The sequence below is a fragment of the Myodes glareolus genome, chromosome 23, assembly GCF_982192425.1.
Source record: "Myodes glareolus chromosome 23, mMyoGla1.1, whole genome shotgun sequence".
Classification (NCBI taxonomy): Eukaryota; Metazoa; Chordata; class Mammalia; order Rodentia; family Cricetidae; genus Myodes; species Myodes glareolus.
In genome coordinates, this window is record NC_142048.1 from 5,467,607 (window position 1) to 5,484,289 (window position 16,683).

At 53.8% G+C, this 16,683-nt stretch overlaps 2 protein-coding genes and 1 long non-coding RNA gene across 11 annotated transcripts in view; 2 read left to right on the forward strand and 1 right to left on the reverse strand.

The window, feature by feature from the left end:
* The window catches only part of C23H19orf44 (chromosome 23 C19orf44 homolog), a 16,336-nt gene extending 15,160 nt beyond the window's left edge, over nt 1-1,176 (forward strand). For 4 of the 8 annotated variants that reach the window (XM_085680371.2, XM_087901037.1, XM_087901035.1 and 1 more), the window contains 2 exons: nt 670-752; nt 880-1,176. In XM_085680371.2, the coding sequence (XP_085536497.2) occupies nt 670-752; nt 880-1,171 (375 nt within the window). In that variant the 3' untranslated portion in view covers nt 1,172-1,176. Of the gene's footprint in view, nt 1-669; nt 757-864 lie in introns of all 8 variants that reach the window. The other 4 variants (XM_087901036.1, XM_087901039.1, XM_087901038.1 and 1 more) reach the window with 4 other exon arrangements.
* On the reverse strand, nt 1,114-15,404 carry Cherp (calcium homeostasis endoplasmic reticulum protein). Of its 2 annotated transcripts, none has more exons than XM_048442805.3 (18): nt 15,292-15,404; nt 14,840-15,013; nt 11,445-11,629; nt 10,663-10,800; nt 10,441-10,592; nt 8,948-9,059; nt 8,772-8,861; nt 8,369-8,627; nt 6,785-6,960; nt 4,671-5,106; nt 3,749-3,987; nt 3,465-3,598; nt 3,055-3,141; nt 2,827-2,970; nt 2,635-2,751; nt 2,362-2,456; nt 2,089-2,274; nt 1,114-2,011 (listed from the first exon to the last, which is right to left on the reverse strand). In XM_048442805.3, exons 1-18 carry the CDS (start codon nt 15,314-15,316, stop codon nt 1,971-1,973), a joined length of 2,790 nt encoding a protein of 929 aa, XP_048298762.3. In that variant the 5' UTR covers nt 15,317-15,404; the 3' UTR covers nt 1,114-1,970. The 2 variants fall into 2 exon arrangements, with proteins under 2 accessions (XP_048298762.3, XP_048298761.3); XM_048442804.3 differs by having other exon boundaries at nt 8,948-9,092.
* LOC148118289 (uncharacterized) lies at nt 5,104-6,791 on the forward strand. Its single transcript, XR_015736206.1, has 3 exons — nt 5,104-5,499; nt 6,080-6,163; nt 6,621-6,791. It is a non-coding gene; the product is annotated as an uncharacterized LOC148118289 (long non-coding RNA).
* Nucleotides 15,405-16,683: the final 1,279 nt, after the last annotated feature.

Below are 16,683 nucleotides of genomic sequence, written 5' to 3' on the forward strand. Positions count from 1 at the left end.
GCTGCATGTATGTGTATGTATACATGTGCCTTAGGATCTCAGGACATTAAATTTCCTAGAGCTAGAATTACAGGCAGTTGTGAGTCACTGTGTGGGTGCTGGGAACCAAACCCAGGTCCTTTGCAAAAAGCAGCCAGTGCTTTCAGCCAGAGCCATCTGTCCAGCTTTCATTTCTTGATACAGGGTCTGTCTCTAGGCTGGCCTCATCCTCGCTCCAAAGTGCTGTGATGGCAGGCATACACCACCATTCCCAGTTCGTTTCATTCAGAAGACAACTGATAGGAGTCTCCTTCCATGTGGGTCCTGGGGATTGAGGTCAAATTATCAGGAAGTACCTTTACCTCACTTAGCCATCTTGCAGGCTCCACATTATTTTTGATGGGTCTTGCTAGAACTTTACATTCCCCCACCCCAGCCTCCCAAATACTAGGATTACAGGTGTGTTCCACCACCACACCAGCTCACAATGAGATGTTTGATGTGACATCTCAGCCTCTTATCCTAAGACTGCTACTTCCCAGCCTGACCACGTCACCCAGAACCCAGCGTGGCTCTTCACTCTAGGACATCTTGAATGTAGCACCTTGGGGCAGTCTGTCTCCCAGGCTAAGGGCCCAGAAGTTTCGTGTGCCTGTAGCCATATTTTATTTACTGTCCTCTGTCCTACAGTACATTAGGTGTCACAGGCCTGCACCCTTGACCATGGAGGCTGCCCTTCAGGAGGCAAAGGAGGAGCTTCACTTCAAGTCCCAGTAGGTGAGGCTTGCCTGGTTACCTCTGTTCATCTCATTCATGTGAGGGCAGGCAAGGCTGGGGATCTCCTGGTTAATCTCTGCTCAGTAACAACCATACATGGATTCTAAGCCCCCACTTGCCCAGCTTGTGGCTCTGCAGGTACGTCATGAGGACAGCTGAGGACCTGCCACACGCACTCAAAGCAGGACGGAGCCACAGACTGCACATGCCAGGTGTCTGGATCATCCATGGGGAATATTCCACGCCAGGGGCTGAGACAGGTCTTCTGAGCATGGTGTCCAACAGAGCTGGCATCCACCTTGGAGCTGCCTGCACCATGCCCGTGTGCACATCTCACCCACCAGGTGGACAAACTGATCTTTTACAAAAGGCTTTATTTGAAGGCAAAACAGTAAAATCCACAATCAGTGGTTAACAGCACATGTGTCTGCTTGTTTGTCCCAAGTCAGACACGTCTGCACACGTCACAGCTATGGGAAATCTAAAACAAAAATCAAGTGTCTTATGTGGTGCTGAGAAGTTGTAGAGGGCTCTGCATTTTATTGAAAAGAACATTTCAAAAGTCTGTACAAATAACTGGCACCAGGCTGCTGCAACCCCAGGAGCTCCTGGGCCTCCCTCCCTCCTTCCCTGGGAATGACTGGGGCACACAAATCAAACAGCGCAGGAAGTGCTGCCTGGCTGGTGCCCCGCACTCCATGGCACCCCATGCTCTGGGGTGCTCCTCGCTGGTGTTGGGCTCCCCAGGCGGGAGCTGCAGGCCGAGGCGCTGTGCTGGGTGGAGGAACTCTGGAGGCCATCTTTTCCTGACCCCGTCTCCTCGGAAGCTGTGTCCAGCTGATAGCAAACAGCTAACATTTGAGGAAAGGGATAAAATGCAGCTAAACGGCGAACGGAGGAGTAGGGTCTCTCGACCCCACACATCAGGAGTCAGCCTTCGCTCTTTTCTAACACAAAGCCAGGTGGAACCAAAATGAAATTCCTTCTGACCTCTGCAGCTCTGAGGCCAGGCTTTTCCAGTCCCATGTGCAGTGTGGGTTTCACTACCTGGCTCTGGGCTGAGCATCACTGGGGGTGGGGGTCGGGGTGGTCTTGGTTTTGAGCTTTGCTATCCTGGCACTGAGAGGCCGAGTTATCTGCAGCACCTCCTCCAGGACATGCGCAAGCCAAGCCGGAACCCCTTCCACACTGCGCAGCGCCACCCGAGGCCTGTGTTAGTCTTCCTTTTCTTCCTTTCTCGCCCCAAATGTGGAGACTGTGTGAGAACAGGGCCGTCACTTCCACCCTTCCAGCAGGACTATGCCTGTCCTGCCCACCCACACCGTTACTCACACTCATCGCGGGCCTTCATGCGGGCAATGAAGGAGTAGCTCTTGTTGCGGCGGTAATTCTCATAAGGGTCATCCAGGGCCACGCCCACGCCCTTGTATTGGTCCCACTTATCCCGGACATCGCCGCCCTTAATGGGGTCCTGGATGCCTTGCTCCTTTGCACCAAGGCCACCAGACCCGCTCCAACCTTGAGGGAGTAAAGGAGGTGCACATGGCAAGGCTGAACCCCCAGCAGGGTCCCATGCAGAAAGCTGGCACTGACCCAGGTACTCACCCATCTTCACCAGCATCTGATGGCCTTTGTTCTCTTCTCCAAGCCTCGAGTCTGGTATGGGAGGTGCTGAATTAGAACCCAGGCCAGCTGCGGAGCTGGAATGAAGAGAGCCATGTGGTAAGCTGGTGAACTCTATAATGGAACTTAGAGCACTGAGAGCAGCCATTTAAGCATGGTAGGAAAGGACCTGTGGGCTGGCCCAGTTGGTCTGAGTGATGCCACCTGCCCTTTAGCAATAGGGGTGCCTCTGAATACCCCACACCAGCCGCTTACGGTGGGGTGGGGCTCCTGGACCTGGAGCGGCGCCGCCTCCCTGGAGAGTATGACTTGGACCTGGATCTGGATCTGGAGCGTGAGCGGCTTCTGGAAGAGCGTGACCGGCTGCGGCTTCTGTGGGGACAGTGGGACAATGGAGGGCTGGTAGGAGCAGTGTACATGGGCTTCCCAATGCTCCCATGTGCCTACCTGGACCTGGAGCGTGAGGAGGAGCGAGAGCGGGAGCGGGACCGTGAGCGTGAGGAGGAGCGCGAAGACTTCGAGGAGCGTGAGCTGGAGCGAGATGATGAGCGTCCTCGGCTCTTGGATCTGCTGCGTGACCTGGAGGGGCCGCTGCAGGGGTAATGCCATAGTGAGGATGGCCAGTTAGGGTACCACATACCGCGGGGCTGGCCCCATGACACCCACTCGGGTCACCTGTTCCTTTTCTCCTGGCCCTTGCGCCGCCTTGCCCGCATCTTGGCTCGGAAGAACTCATAGAGGCCGTTCTGCTCCCAGCCCTCACTGTAAGACAAGGCCCCCATGAAAGATCTGGGATGGCCTCCAAGAGCCATAATGGTCAGGGAGGAAGCTAACCAGGAGGCAGCTAGGGCTCTGCTCCATGTTCAGACCTCCTTCCCACTGGAAGAACCTGAAGGACCTGGTAGGCAGCCGAATCCCAGATAACCTCATAAACTTGCCCACTGCTGTTCTTAATGGCTTCTGGGCCAACAGTGGATGCCCAGCGTCTGAGACCAATGCATAGAATGTTTGGAGGAACCAGCTCCTCACTGCAAGTTGGACTAGGAGGGCAGGGGCTCAACCAGGCTGGAGTCCAGCCTCCCTACCTGTTCCTCGGCCTGTCATGGGAGGGTGGGCTATAGAAGGCTTCCACAGCTGCAAGCAGCCTCTCGCTGGGTGGCATGGGGGGTGGCAGGCGGATGTCTTTGGGGTCCAGAGGCTTGTACTCATGGTCCTCCAGCTGTAGGAGAACACGCTATTGCCTGTGCCCTGCGGAGTCTTCCCTGGCCACCCAGTAGAAGACAGCAGCAAGGCAGGAACCCAGCCCAACATCATCAGCACGCCCTTCCTTCCACCATACACTACCACCTACCACCCTGTCCAGTATCACCTTCACAAGGGGAGCCATTAACCCCGCTGGAAGATCGAAGTAGGGTACATTGGGGACTAGGCTGGGGTCATCATGGTTGATGTGAGGTGGGCCTTGTCGCCGCATGTGGGGGGGCTGGCCATTGAAGCCGTGGGGAGGAGGGCCAAAGTCAGGGTGCTGGGGCCCGGCCCAGGGCGGGTGCTCATTGATCCCAGGGTGTGGCATGCGGTGGCCAGGGTGGTGATGAGGAGGTCCCATCTCTGCAAAACAAAATATTGTCTCCAGCTTGCTGAGGTAGTCAAGTGGAGTGAGAGGGGCAATAGGGAGGCCTGGAACTCTCACAGACATGGGTGCAGCTAAGGGGACTCAAGTGACAAGATTGAAGGACCACACCACTGCACCCAGTGGCAGCAAGCTGAACTTCCACCTCCTCATTGGTCTTTCTCTGCCAGAACTCAAGACAGGTGAGCCAGCAGCTGCCCTTGAAGCATAACATTATGGCTACTCTGGTGGACTCCACCAACTGCCTGAGGTCCTCTGAAGAGAACAGGGAGGACACATGCAGAGGGAAGCCTTCCTGAGGCCAGCCCTGAGGACCCAGTAGTAGGGTGTGGCTCTCTACCACTGAGGCACACCCTTGTCTATGGCTTCTGTGTGCAGCTCAGGCTGACACAGCAACCACAAGAGACAAGAAGACACAGGTACAGCTTCAGATGGGCGAACAGCCAGGAAGGACAGCAAGGGAAGAGCAGGAAAACGGTGCTTGAAGTACAGACAGAAAAGTCCAACTGGCCTGTGCGTGTGGGTGCAGGGTGGAGGCCACCCTTGTCTGCCCATTCCATACCCATCCTATGCCTGTCACTTCCACAACACTGACAGCCAGGCATACCTGGGACACCCCAACAGGCCTTCCTACATTGCCCTACCCACCCTACCCACTCACCTGCGGGGAAGTCTCCTTGGGGATAGTCGAAGCGGTGAGGGTAGGGTGGCCGCTCAAAAGGGTGACGAGGAGGGAAGTCATCCTGCATGAAGCGGGGTGGGAAGCGGTTGAAGTTGTGGGGGTGTGGAGGCTGGTTGAACTGTGGGTGCTGCTGGTGGGGTGGGAAGGGCCCACGGAAGTGGGGAGGTCGCTGCATCCGGAAAGGTGGCTCACGCTGGGCACCACCCCAGGGTGGTGGCTCATGCTGATTGTTCCATGGTCCTTCAAACTGGTTATTCCAATTGGGATCTGGCTGGTTGTTCCAGGGAGCATCTCGTTGCCCATTCCAGCCAGGGTCCCCACGCTGCTCGCCCCACATGCCCTCGTGGCTGTTGTTCCAGGGTGGGCAGTGGGGCGGTCCACCTTGGTGGTGTGGGTATGGAGGCTGCTCTGGGGGCTGCAAGGCAAAACACAGACATGAGATCAAGGCCTGTAGTTACCTCTCCCTCCTACGTCCCCACCAAGGCTGCAACCTCACATATAAAGCAAGCAGGACCAAATGTGTCTCCCTCAGGCCCAGCAGGCACCAGATCCCTAGTGGGACACTGCAGGGGTACATCCTGTACCATGCCACAAAACATTTCAACAAGTTGGGCCATGTGCCTTAAACCACCCCACTTTGTAGCATGAGACCCTCTCATCCAGAACACTGCCTGAAGTCAGCCTAGACACCTGTCTTTGTTTCTTTATCCAGGACAACAGCTGCCTTTCTTAGGTTGATATAGGAGAGACCACAACAGGTCCCCTATCACTCCCAAGGCTTGGCAGCAAGCTACATGATTCACACCAGGTAAGTAGGGTGCTTTCTCCTCTGGCTTTCAAGAGAAGCAGAAGGTTGAATTCCCAATAGCAGGAATAATTTCTTTTTGTTTGTTTCCTTGTTTCCTCCCTTCCTTCCTTCCTTTCTCCCTCCCTCCCTCCCCTCCCACCCTCCCCCCTCCCTCCCTCCCTCCCTCCCTCCCTCCCTCCTTCCTTCCTTCCTTCCTTTTGGGGGGTGGTTGAATCCAATAGCAGGAATAATTTCTTTTGAGACAGGGTTTCTCTGTATAGCTTAGGAGCCTGTCCTGGAACTCGCTCTGTAAACCAGGCTGGTCTTGAACTCACAGAGATCCACCTGCCTCTGCCTCCCAAATGCTAGGATTAAAGGCATGCACCACAACTGCCGGGTGCAGGATGATTTCTAAGGTACCATGAAGGCAGTATGAGGAGCCTGGTTGGCTTCAAGGTCTTTTTTTATTGGGGGAAGAGGGGTATGGGCGGTGCTCTGCTCCAGTTCCAGGATAGCCTGGAACTCAATCCTCCCGCCTTAGCCCTCCAAAGACTGCGATTACAAGCATGTCCCATGGCGTGGTTCTACCCCCCACTTCTAGGGATGGAATCCAGCACCTTGCCATCTACATGGGCTGCTAATACCTGTAACCTCAAGATTTGGTGGTGGACTCCCATACTGGCTGGTAAGCCTCAGTGGACCAGCCCTCCATCCCATAGATCATACTGAGCCTACGCAAAGCCTGTCACACACCCCCTTCAAAGGTTCCCATGTGCCCACCCAACAGGCTCATAGCCCACACTGGGACGTGGGTACTGTTGACAGGAATGTACATCTCTTGTCAACTAAACCTGAAGCTGAGAGGCTCGGTTCAGATGTGAGACCTGTAGTTCTCAGCCCAGAGCCACATCCCTGGCAGCCATAAGTATTCTCTACAGTGGCATGGCCATGCCCCGTTGATGGGAAAGTACACTGTACCCAGACGCTCCAGTCAATCTCATCTAGCAAATTACGGGGCTGGTCATGTACCATGTGATCTCTGCTCTAGTCTGAGTCACCCAGAGTCCTGGCAATGCAGCCAGCATCATCAGCCTCTGGGGGAAGCTCACCACTTCTGATCTTCCTTCTGTCTTTCCTGACAGACCTGAAAGCTGCACGAGTAAGGACAGGCCAAACGGTGGTACCGGGCGTCTCCTCAGGGTCTACTACTTATGGCCACCCCATGCCTGCTGCCCTACAGGACCCTACTAGGAGAGCACAGAGCAGGCCTTTTACGCTGTCACATACGTCTCAACAGATAAAGTACCTGCTGTTGACCCCAAGGAGCAACAGGGTGAGGCTGATCAAACCAAGGGGGCTTGTTTGGCGGGATCTGTTCATGGGGACCAGGACCCCGAGGGCCAGCAGCTGCAGGATCCTGGACACCTGCCGAGGCATCGTACTCTGAAGAACCAGGCATCTGGATGGGAGGCTTGTTGTCATCTAAACACAGGTGACAGTCGGTTAGAAGTCACTGACCGTCAGTAGGAGGAAGGACTGTTGAGTCTAACACCCCCAATTCGGTTCAGGACAGGACTGAATTGTGTTCCTAACGTCACTGAAAGCCACTGCTGCCAATGTCACCACCACAGTCCTCTAGAGATACAAGTGTGGACATTTTCAATGCTCATGACATGTCACTGTTTTGTCTACAAGTTGTCATCTCCCCCACCCCCTGCCCCAGGGTTTCTCGGTTTCTCTGTGTAGCCTTAGCTGTCCTGTAATTCACAGAGATCCACCTGCCCCTACTCCCCGAGTGCTGGGATTAAAGATAGGTACCACTACTGCCCAGCTCAAATTATTTTTTTTAGTGAACTCATCTCATGGTAGTCAGAGAGCAACTCTTGGCATCAGGCTCTCTCCTGCCACCCGGTGGATCCTAGGGATCAAACTGACTCGCCTTACTGGTCTCTACCTCAGTTTTGGAGTGTCTCACTGAACTCCAGGAATCGACCTGTCTCTGCCTTCCCAGCACTGAGCTAATACACACCACTCTACCCAGTCTTCTGTTTTGTTTTTTTTTTTTTTTTCTCCTGAGACAAGGTTTCTCTGTAGCTTTGGTGACTGTCCTGGAACTAGCTCTTGTAGACTAGGCCTCAAACTCAGAGATCTGCCTGCCTCTGCCTCCCAAGTGCTGGGATTAAAGGCATGTGCCTTTAATTAAAGGCGTTGCCCACCTTACACCTGACTTAAAATGAGGTCCTTGTGATTGCATGGCAAGTACTCGCTGGTCTAAAACTTAAAATCCTCTTGCCTCGGCTTCCTGAGTACTCATTTCAGACCTTACCCAGGTTTCTTCATAAGCGGTCCTTACACACATACACATGTACACTATAAACACAAGATCAGACACGTGTGTTGTTGTGTGTGTTTAGGATTGGGCTATACACATGCTGAATTCACCCAGCCCTGGACCATACCTTGAACAGTGTATCAAGAGAGGATTGATGCACTAGTCTTCTTCCTCTTTTCTACTCTGAAGCCGTGCACAGCAAACACTGCTGGCCTAGTCTGGGCACATAAGCGGATTACTCTTGGCCCAGTAGTGGGCAGGCTGTGGAGCAGGTGGCCAGGGGACCAGGAGAATAGTGCTCTCTGACGTTTAGGGCATTCAGTTTTGCTTTTTGTTTGTGTATATATATAATTTTTTTTTTGATTTTTCGAGACAAGGTTTCTCTTGTAGCTTTGGAACCTATCCTAGAACTCACTCTGTAGACCAGGCTGGCCTCGAACTCATAGAGATCCATCTGCCTCTGCCTCCCGAGTGCTGGGATTAAAGACATGTGCCACTACATGTCTTTCAGTTGTAATGCAAGGCATTCAGTTGTAAGAGGTGGAGGGAACTGCATACCTGGCTGGGTAGTTGGTGGGATGGTGGGAGCGGGTGCTGGGGTTGGGGGAGGTGCTGCTGGTGGGGGTGTGGCTTTCACTTCTGCTTCCATCTGAGGCAGCTGAATCTGTGGCTGTGGCTGCTGCTGCTGCTGCTGCTGCTGCTGCTGGGCCAGGCTGCTGACAAACTCTTCATGCTGTGTCTTGAGGCTCTGGATTTGCTGCTGGAAAGCCAGCTGCACAGGCTGAACCACTGAGGAGTACTCGTTGATGAGAGTAGCCTGGTGGAGAAAATAACACCATTCAAGATACCAGTCTGAATCCAATAGCTAAAAGGTATGTAAGATGCAGCCAGACTCAGTGATGAAAACACTCACAGTTTAAGACTTTGTGGTGATGGGTAGCCCTTGCTGTGTGGCACTCACCTGGTACTGGCCAAGTCCCAGGGCGGGGCTCTGTAGCTGCTGAATGATGGAGTCATCAAAGTAGCCATTCTTCTCCCAGAGCTGCAGGAGCTGGTGCAGAGGAAGATTCGTGAGGCAGAGGCCATGCCACTCAGCCCAGCTGCTCACCCGCCCACCCAGCCCTAGCAGCCTCATACCCGGGCAATCTTCTGCTGCTTATCCTCCTCCACAGCCAGGAAGCTAGTGCAGTAGATAGGCACCACCACCTTCTGCAGGGCAGCCAGCAGCTCCCGGGCCTGCTTGCGCTGGCTGTGAGGGAGAGACCTTCCGCGCGTCAGGGCCCTGGGGCGGGACCCGGCCACGCACCCGTTACCATGAGGCTGCAGCCACAGCACCCTCTCCTCAGGAAATGCCCCCCCAACCACACAGGACTAACTACAATGCAGGTGCCTTGTCTTGGGAGACAAGAGAATGTGCACCCCAGGGCTATTAAGAACAAGGCCTTCACTATCAGAAGGGCCTACCAGAGTGCTTGCATATGTGCAAAGGGTGCAATGGGGCTGCTGTGGTCAGGACCCAGTTACCACTGTGCCCAAGCAGGGATTCCCTAGCCCCATAGGGTCACTGAGGAGGCTTCTTGGAGCCTAACCACCCACAAAGGTTATGGTCAGCCCCGGGCACAGCATTTGCATGCCATGTGCCAAGACCCCGGGTTTTGTGCCCAGTGCCACTGAAAGAGGACAAAGAGGAAGAAACAGCCCAGGAAGGCCCCTCCAGCTGTGCAGTATGGTGAATCCAGGCCTCTTGTGTGACAGTGGCTCAGCAACCATATGCCGACCCAGGAAAGATGCAGACAGAGGCTAGCAGCTTCAGCTCCCACAGCTGAGATCACAGGGCAGCAAGGACTGGCAGGAGCTGGGTAACAAAAGGCACTGCAGGCCAGACTTCTGTGTGAGTCCAGGTGAAGAGTATAGCAGGGAATGGGGGAGAGACCATCTGAGCAGAGGCAGCAGCAAGCCACTGAGAGAAAAAGGTGGAGTGCAGGAGGGCGTAGGTAGCAGAGCCACTGCTCACTTCCCAGCAGGACAGATATGGAGATGAGGCAGGGAGGGAGGGAGCAGGCCAGCTTCTCTTGCTCTCCTGGGAGTCCTGCACACTTATCAGGTGTCCTGGTTGTCATGGCCATGCTGAAAGGCAGGGAGGCAGTCAGCTTAGCTGACTGTCAGCATGTATCACTAGCATGGAACTCCTGCACCTGCCTCTGGCCAGAGTTCTGGGTTCTGGTTTCCTCCATCAACTTCACCCGGTAGCCATGCAGAGACACACCTACCAGGCCCTAAGAGGCTGGAGCCATAGCGCAAAGGAGAAGTCTGATAGGCAGAGAGTCATCAAAAGCAGCCCCCAGGATATATCTGAACAGAGGGGAGGCAGGGTCCCCACAGTGTAGTAGCCATGTGTCTGGCTGGGAGGAACGGTGGAGGGAGGACAGCAACCTAAAGCAGACACATGATGATTGCGGAAGTAGAAAGGAGGCAGCAGAACCCAAGGCCTGCCTTCTGGAGGTGCCAGACACTGTTCTGGGAGGGGAAGCAGTGGACAGTGTGTGTGTGGTGCAGGGGTGGTCTGGTGAGCTGGGAGGGAAACCCGTAATTACAGGTGTGGGCTATGGCCCGAGGGATCGCATACTCACCAGTGGTGCAGCACATCATTGATCAGATAGATGAGGTGCAGTCGCAGCTCGAAATGTGCTCCATCAGCAGTGATGCGGTTGCGCAGGTGGCCTGCCATCAGCTCGCAGTGTGGTGGGGACTTGGCATTGCTGAACATCCAGTTCTTCCCAGCCTGAGAGTCAGGCCAGGGTGAGTGGGTGGTCAGGCAGGTGACGGCACCCCCACCCCACACTGAGCCTCACCGAGATGGCATCCTTAGTGCAGGTGTCAATGATGGGCTGTAGCAGGTTGTCGAACTCGCTCATGTCCAACTGTGTCTCTTCCAGCAGCTTCTGCATCTGCTGCTCCACTGCATGTGCCACAGCTGCAGTCACTTGCTCCTGGGAAAGCCATAAGGGACAGGTGGTGTGAACAGGGGCTCTAGCAGACACACTGCTATCTGTCTTTAGCATATGCCAAATCCTGTGACAGTAGGCAACACAGTAGGCAGAACAGGCCTCAGCTAACAGGAAAATGAAGCCAGGGAGGCAGGAATGTGGTAGGCACCTGTGATCCTAGCCCTCAGGAGGCTGAGGCAGGAAGACTGTGATTCTAGGACACAGCATTGGGAAGATGCTGTCTCAAAAGCAAAGCAAACCAAACCGAACCCAAACCACAAATAGTAAGTATGGGCCATCAAGCCAGTTAAGACTAAGAGGCCAGTCTGGCACCCAAGACCTCACTGTCCAGTCTATGATGGGTAGCAAACACACATGCTTGGTGTGTGACAAGGGCAAGCAAAGAAACACCAAGTGGGGCTGGTACCCAGGTCCTTACATCACTCCTTTCATTTCTGATTCTCCTCCCTAGAGAACTTGGCAATAGGATCAGCCTAACAGATGGGCCAATGAGGTCCCTCCCTACTCACTCAGCCTGATAGGCACCAAGTTACCAAGTCCACAAGTCCACCTAGCAACACCTGTGAATGTTCCACAGTCCTACTGGAAGGCGACCCCATGGTCACTAGCCCAAGAAACAGCTGTACCTGACGCAGGGCCAGCAGGTGCTGTTCCTGCTGCTGAAGACTCCACTGGCTCTGCTGGATGAGCTCGTCCATTGACGGGGTGCCCTGGGCTGGAGTGAGGGGCGCCGCAGGAGCTAGCGGAGGTTGTGGCAGAGGGGGCATGGTTGCAGTTGGCTCCAGCTCTGGGGCCTGCTGCTTGCAGATAACTAGTAGGAGAGAGATGGGTCCTGTGAGTCTAGGGCCAGCCCCAGGTTCCCTGAGATGCATCAGGTTTGACCAGTATGGAGGGGTTGATGGAAGAAAGCTAAGTTCACTCTCCAACTCATACAGCCAACCTGCCTGTGCTTTTTTTCCCCTGTTGTGCCTGGTCTTCCTGGAGATTATCAAAGCTGCCTTTGTACCACCTCCTCATCACACAGGCTGAATCTACCCATCTTCCCTTCTTAGCCAGGACTAAGGTACTATGAACTGTAGGCCATGGCCTTTGCTGGAGATGTGGTATCTATCCTAGGAATGTGTTTGTTCCATATGACTGGTCCCTAAACTCTCCCTTCACTAAGATATATTCTGAAGGTCTGGCCAGCACACACAGGAATGGAGTGTCCTCAAGACCTGCCACACCTCCTGTGGTAATCCTTTCAATCTGCAGGCCTTGGATCAGCATCCAGGATCACCTAGCTTGAACCACCAATAACACACTGGTATGACAGTAAGTGTCTGGGCCCATGGCCATGAGGTATCAGTATGTCTGGAGAAAAGGGACTTCCCTGCCTGCAGGCAGGACTTCAACAAGATGGCCTACTTACCCTCTACTTCTGGGCCCTGCCTGATCCCAACAATAGGGCCAATCTGCGGGAGCCTCTGAGGCTCAACCAAAGGAAATGAACTTTGAACAAAAACAAAGAAAGTATGGCAAGGGGGTGTGTATCACTTAGGCCTTAGTGGCATCCACAAGTCGGCCTGTTTTAAGCTGTAAATCTCACACTCCTTTGGGGAGAAAGCTCCACTCTGGAGGAGCCACTGATGGCCCATGACACCACTCATGACAGCACTGGGCTTTCACAGCCTCATACACCACCTCCCAGTCCAAGCCCGGATCTTGCAGCTGCACTCCAGCTGGCACAGCGGTCCATCCAGATGAGGGTGGACATACGCCTCACACCAATCAGCAGCAGTGTCAGCCACAGCTCTGCTTCTGCCTGCACCATACCTAGTAAGGAACTGTGTCCTGTAGCAGTGTGGCCCTATGCACACAGTAGACAGGACCTGTGGAGCAGTCTTGCCCAACAGATAATCTATGGGAAAGGCAACAGCCCACAACTCACACTTTTATTGCACTTTGTAAATATAAGGCCATGGTGACAGTGGACTAGAAGTTTTAACCAACAACTCAGCACCACCCTTCACCACAGTGCTTGCAAAGCGCCATTCTAGATCAGTCCAAGGTTGAGCGATAAAATACTGAGTCAGCCCACAGCCCTTTCTGAGCTTAATGTCTAGGTGATAGCTCCTCAGCAAGCAACTTCTCCCTACCCCATTTCTCCCTTATGGCCAAACCCAAACCCTCTTCTGGACTTCCACCACCTACCACCCTCAGCCTGTGCCCACCCCTCAGCTTGCCCAAGATTCTCTCTCCAGTGTGCCTCTGGCTGTCCCTGTCATGTTCAGTAGATCCTACTATGGCATGGCTCTCAGAATGCCCTCTTGATCCCAGCCCCAATCTGCCATGACTTCCATCCATTTTCCTTTCCGTTTTGCAGCACTAAGTCCACAGCCCCAACAAGTGATTGTCCAAATGGGAAGTATGGGCAGACTTCCTGTATAGCTCCCAGGGATATTCACTCCAAGGCACACCCCTCACCTATCCCCAGGTCTACCTTTGATCCCACCTGCCTCCACGTTCACGCTGACCCCTTTATAAGCGGTGACTATCAATCACCTCTCTCCCCAACTCCAGTCTGTTGTGTTGGCAACCTCTTGTGGCTCTCTGTTGCCTTAGGATTGTTATGAACTTGGCGCTCTGAGGCTAAGTGATATCAAACAGCTGACCTACTAAGACTCTAGGAGACAAAACCTTATGACCCACAGACTTCAGTCCACACTGGTATATCAGAACTCTCCATATCAAACCCTCCCTCAGCTCACACTTGTGGCCACTGGTGGCTCCTCTCCGAACATACAGCTTCTTCAAGCCCCTGTGCTTCATGGGCTCAAGTTTACCTGCTTTCTATAAAAGTCTATAGTTTAAAAGTTTGATATATACAAGTTTTCTATCAACCACTCACAACATAATGCTAGAGCACACCAAAAAAAATATTTGGCATCAGGACTGTGGCTTGGCAGCTGTCACCTTTGAATGCCCGTATCTTTGCAAGGGCAAGCACTCATTCCAACAGTTCACCCAGGCGTTAGAGTTACCCAGTACAACAGATGGGGTGGGTTCCCCAGGACCCACCCCATCTGCTGACACGCTGTCATTCAAAGCTGGGGTATGCTGGCTTGCACTTGTAATCCCAACACCTGAAAAGTCGATGCAGGTTTAGTTTGAGTTGGAAGCCAGTCTGAGTAACATGTTGCCAGACCAACCTGGGCTACAGTGTGAGATCTCACAGAACAGCTGTGCTTCCTAACTGTTTTCTTTTTTCCCCCAGTTTTCTGAGGACTGGGTCTATGCAATCATGCTAGTACTGGAACTCAATATGTAGATGGGACTGGCCTCAAACTCAGAAATCCAACTGCCTCTGCCTTGGGATTAAAGGGCTGACCCACCACATCTGGCTCTTAAATTTTATTTTTATTATCATGTGTTTCTTGATGCTCACCTAGTTGGACATTTTAAGATACAGTTAGGCCAGGAAGGGTGGTGCACATGTCTTTAATCCCAGCACTTGGAAGGCAGAGATCTCTGAGTTTGAGGCCAGCCTAGTCTACAAAGCTGGCTCCTGGATGGCCAGAGCTGCACAGAGAAACTGTGTCAAAAACCAATTAAAACAAACAAAGAAAAAAAAAGAAAAGAAAAAACGCTGCAGAAACTAAAGGGAAAACTTTTTGATCTATGTATCTGAAACGCACAGAAACCTCTGGTCTCAGCCTTTAGAATGGGCTACACAGTTCCTGCCCCAGAAACAAGTCTCTGCTTCCCGCCTTCCTGCAGACCCGTCATTCCTTCTGCAAAGACAATCCAGGAACTCCCGACCAGCGCCCGGAAAGAGAGTTTATGACACTTCAATGTATGACTCCTTATGGCACACAGATTCAACAGTCTATCTTGGTGCAGGGCCCCAGAAACGACAGAAAGAACAGTCAGAGACACAACCGCCCGGCTTTGCAGACCGCGAAACATGCGACCCCAAAGAAAAAGGCTGCGGTGGGGCCCGGACTGAACTCCGAGGCGGCCGAGGGCCGGGGGGACTCACGCTGCTGCTGCTCCAGAGCCAGCTTGCATTTGTAGTAACTGTAGAACTCGCCTCCAAACAGAAACGAGAATTTCGGGTTGTCCTTCTGTTTCTCCATCGTCATTTTCTCGAACTCGGGCCCGTTGCGAGCCACGAACTGAGCGAGCTTGTCGATGACATTTCGAAGCTCCTGGTCTGCAGGACGGAGGAAAAGGCGTCAATGGGGGCAGCTCGAACCCGGGGATCGGGCCGGGGTCCTCTAGGGCGGGCCGCCTCGACGAGGCGGCCGTGTACGGGTCCTGAATAGGGTCAAGCGCGCGCGCTGGAATGCGGGGACCCACGGGAGAGGCCGCGGGAGGAGCGGCGAGGCCGTAGCGCGCTTCGTCTCCGAGCCGGGAACTTGGAGAGGCACGACCAGCCGGTGGGGGCACGCGGGGAGAACCTAACGATCTCCGCTCAGGGATGGACCTCACCGTCTGGCGGCAGCGGCATCTCCATGGCTGCAGCCGCTGGGAACGACCTCCGGCGCCTCACGATCGCCCACCAGCACCGGCCGCAAAAGTCGGCCGGAAGTGGCGCAAAGGGAGACGTTCACGACGGCCTCGCGGGCCGCTTTGGCGCGTCATTTACGGCTGTCGCCAGGAAACCCCGGAAGTGAGGACTGGAAGAGGGCGGGAAGAAACTGCGTGAGTAACACGCACGGGGAGGGGGGTAGCGAGGCGCATGCGTGGGAGGTTCTTGGCGCCTCCGCCGAACCGGCTGTCGTTCCGCTACGCGGCAGCGTGTGTGGAGCGGGCCTGGCTTGAGCGTTTGGGTGTCTGCGTTCCTGCGAGAGCGTCCAGGCGCTTTCAGGCCTCTGCGTTCTTCACAGCCTTGTGCACCGTCCAGGCTTGGCAAATCACACGATCCCGGCTTCCCAACATCGGCCTCAGAAGTGGAGCAACGATGTGTCTTCTGAAGCGACGATGCAGACGCGTGCTGACCTAGGGAAGGAGAACTGAAAGCAGCCGTCGGCAGCCATCCCCTTTGTTTACGTATTTTATTATTTACTTCTGCTTTCTGGAGATTGGGTCTCAGGAAACTCAAGCTGACCTCTAACTCCCCGTATACTTGGGGGTGATCTTGCACTCCCGATCCTTATGTCGGCGATGACAGGCGTGCGCCGGGGTTATAGGGTGTTAGTTAGCATTGGAAGCCAGGAAAGCGTGCATGATAGGCAAGCACGAGAAGCTATACTATCGGCTTTAAAAAGGAAAACAAACAAAAAAATCCCATATATCTTAGTTTGCCACGCATGGTGGCGCACGCCTTTTGTTCCAGCGCTTATGAGGCAGAGGCAGACAGTTCGAGGCAAGCCTGGTGTACATAGTGAGTTCCAGGACAACCAGGACTATACGAAGAAACTCTGTCTCGATAAACAGAAGAAAACAGATCTGTTTTAACTATGTATGTGTCTGGTGGATTTGTGCAGGTGAGTTCAGTGCCCTCAGAGGCAGAAAGAGTGCATAGAATCTCTTGGAGCTGTGTGCTGACATCTCTGGCATGGATTTACTTTCTGCATTTGTGCTGGCCACCAAGCCCTTAACTGTGAGCCTCTGTGTCTTCTGGCTTCTTAGCCAGGATCTCCAACTTCTAATTCTCTTGGATACCACCTTAGCTGCTGGAAGCTCCACACCAAGATTATACGAGGAGGAAAGATGCAGTTGAGTCTGTGAGGTATCCTTACAGTCTTGAGATTGCCTCTGCCCCTCCTGGAAACCTTGTCTTGTCTGCTGTGAAAACCCTTCATGATGTCCTAATCTTGGAGCTGCAGAAATCACTCGGTGGTAATGTGCTTGGCTCTGGAGCAAGATGACCTGAGTTCA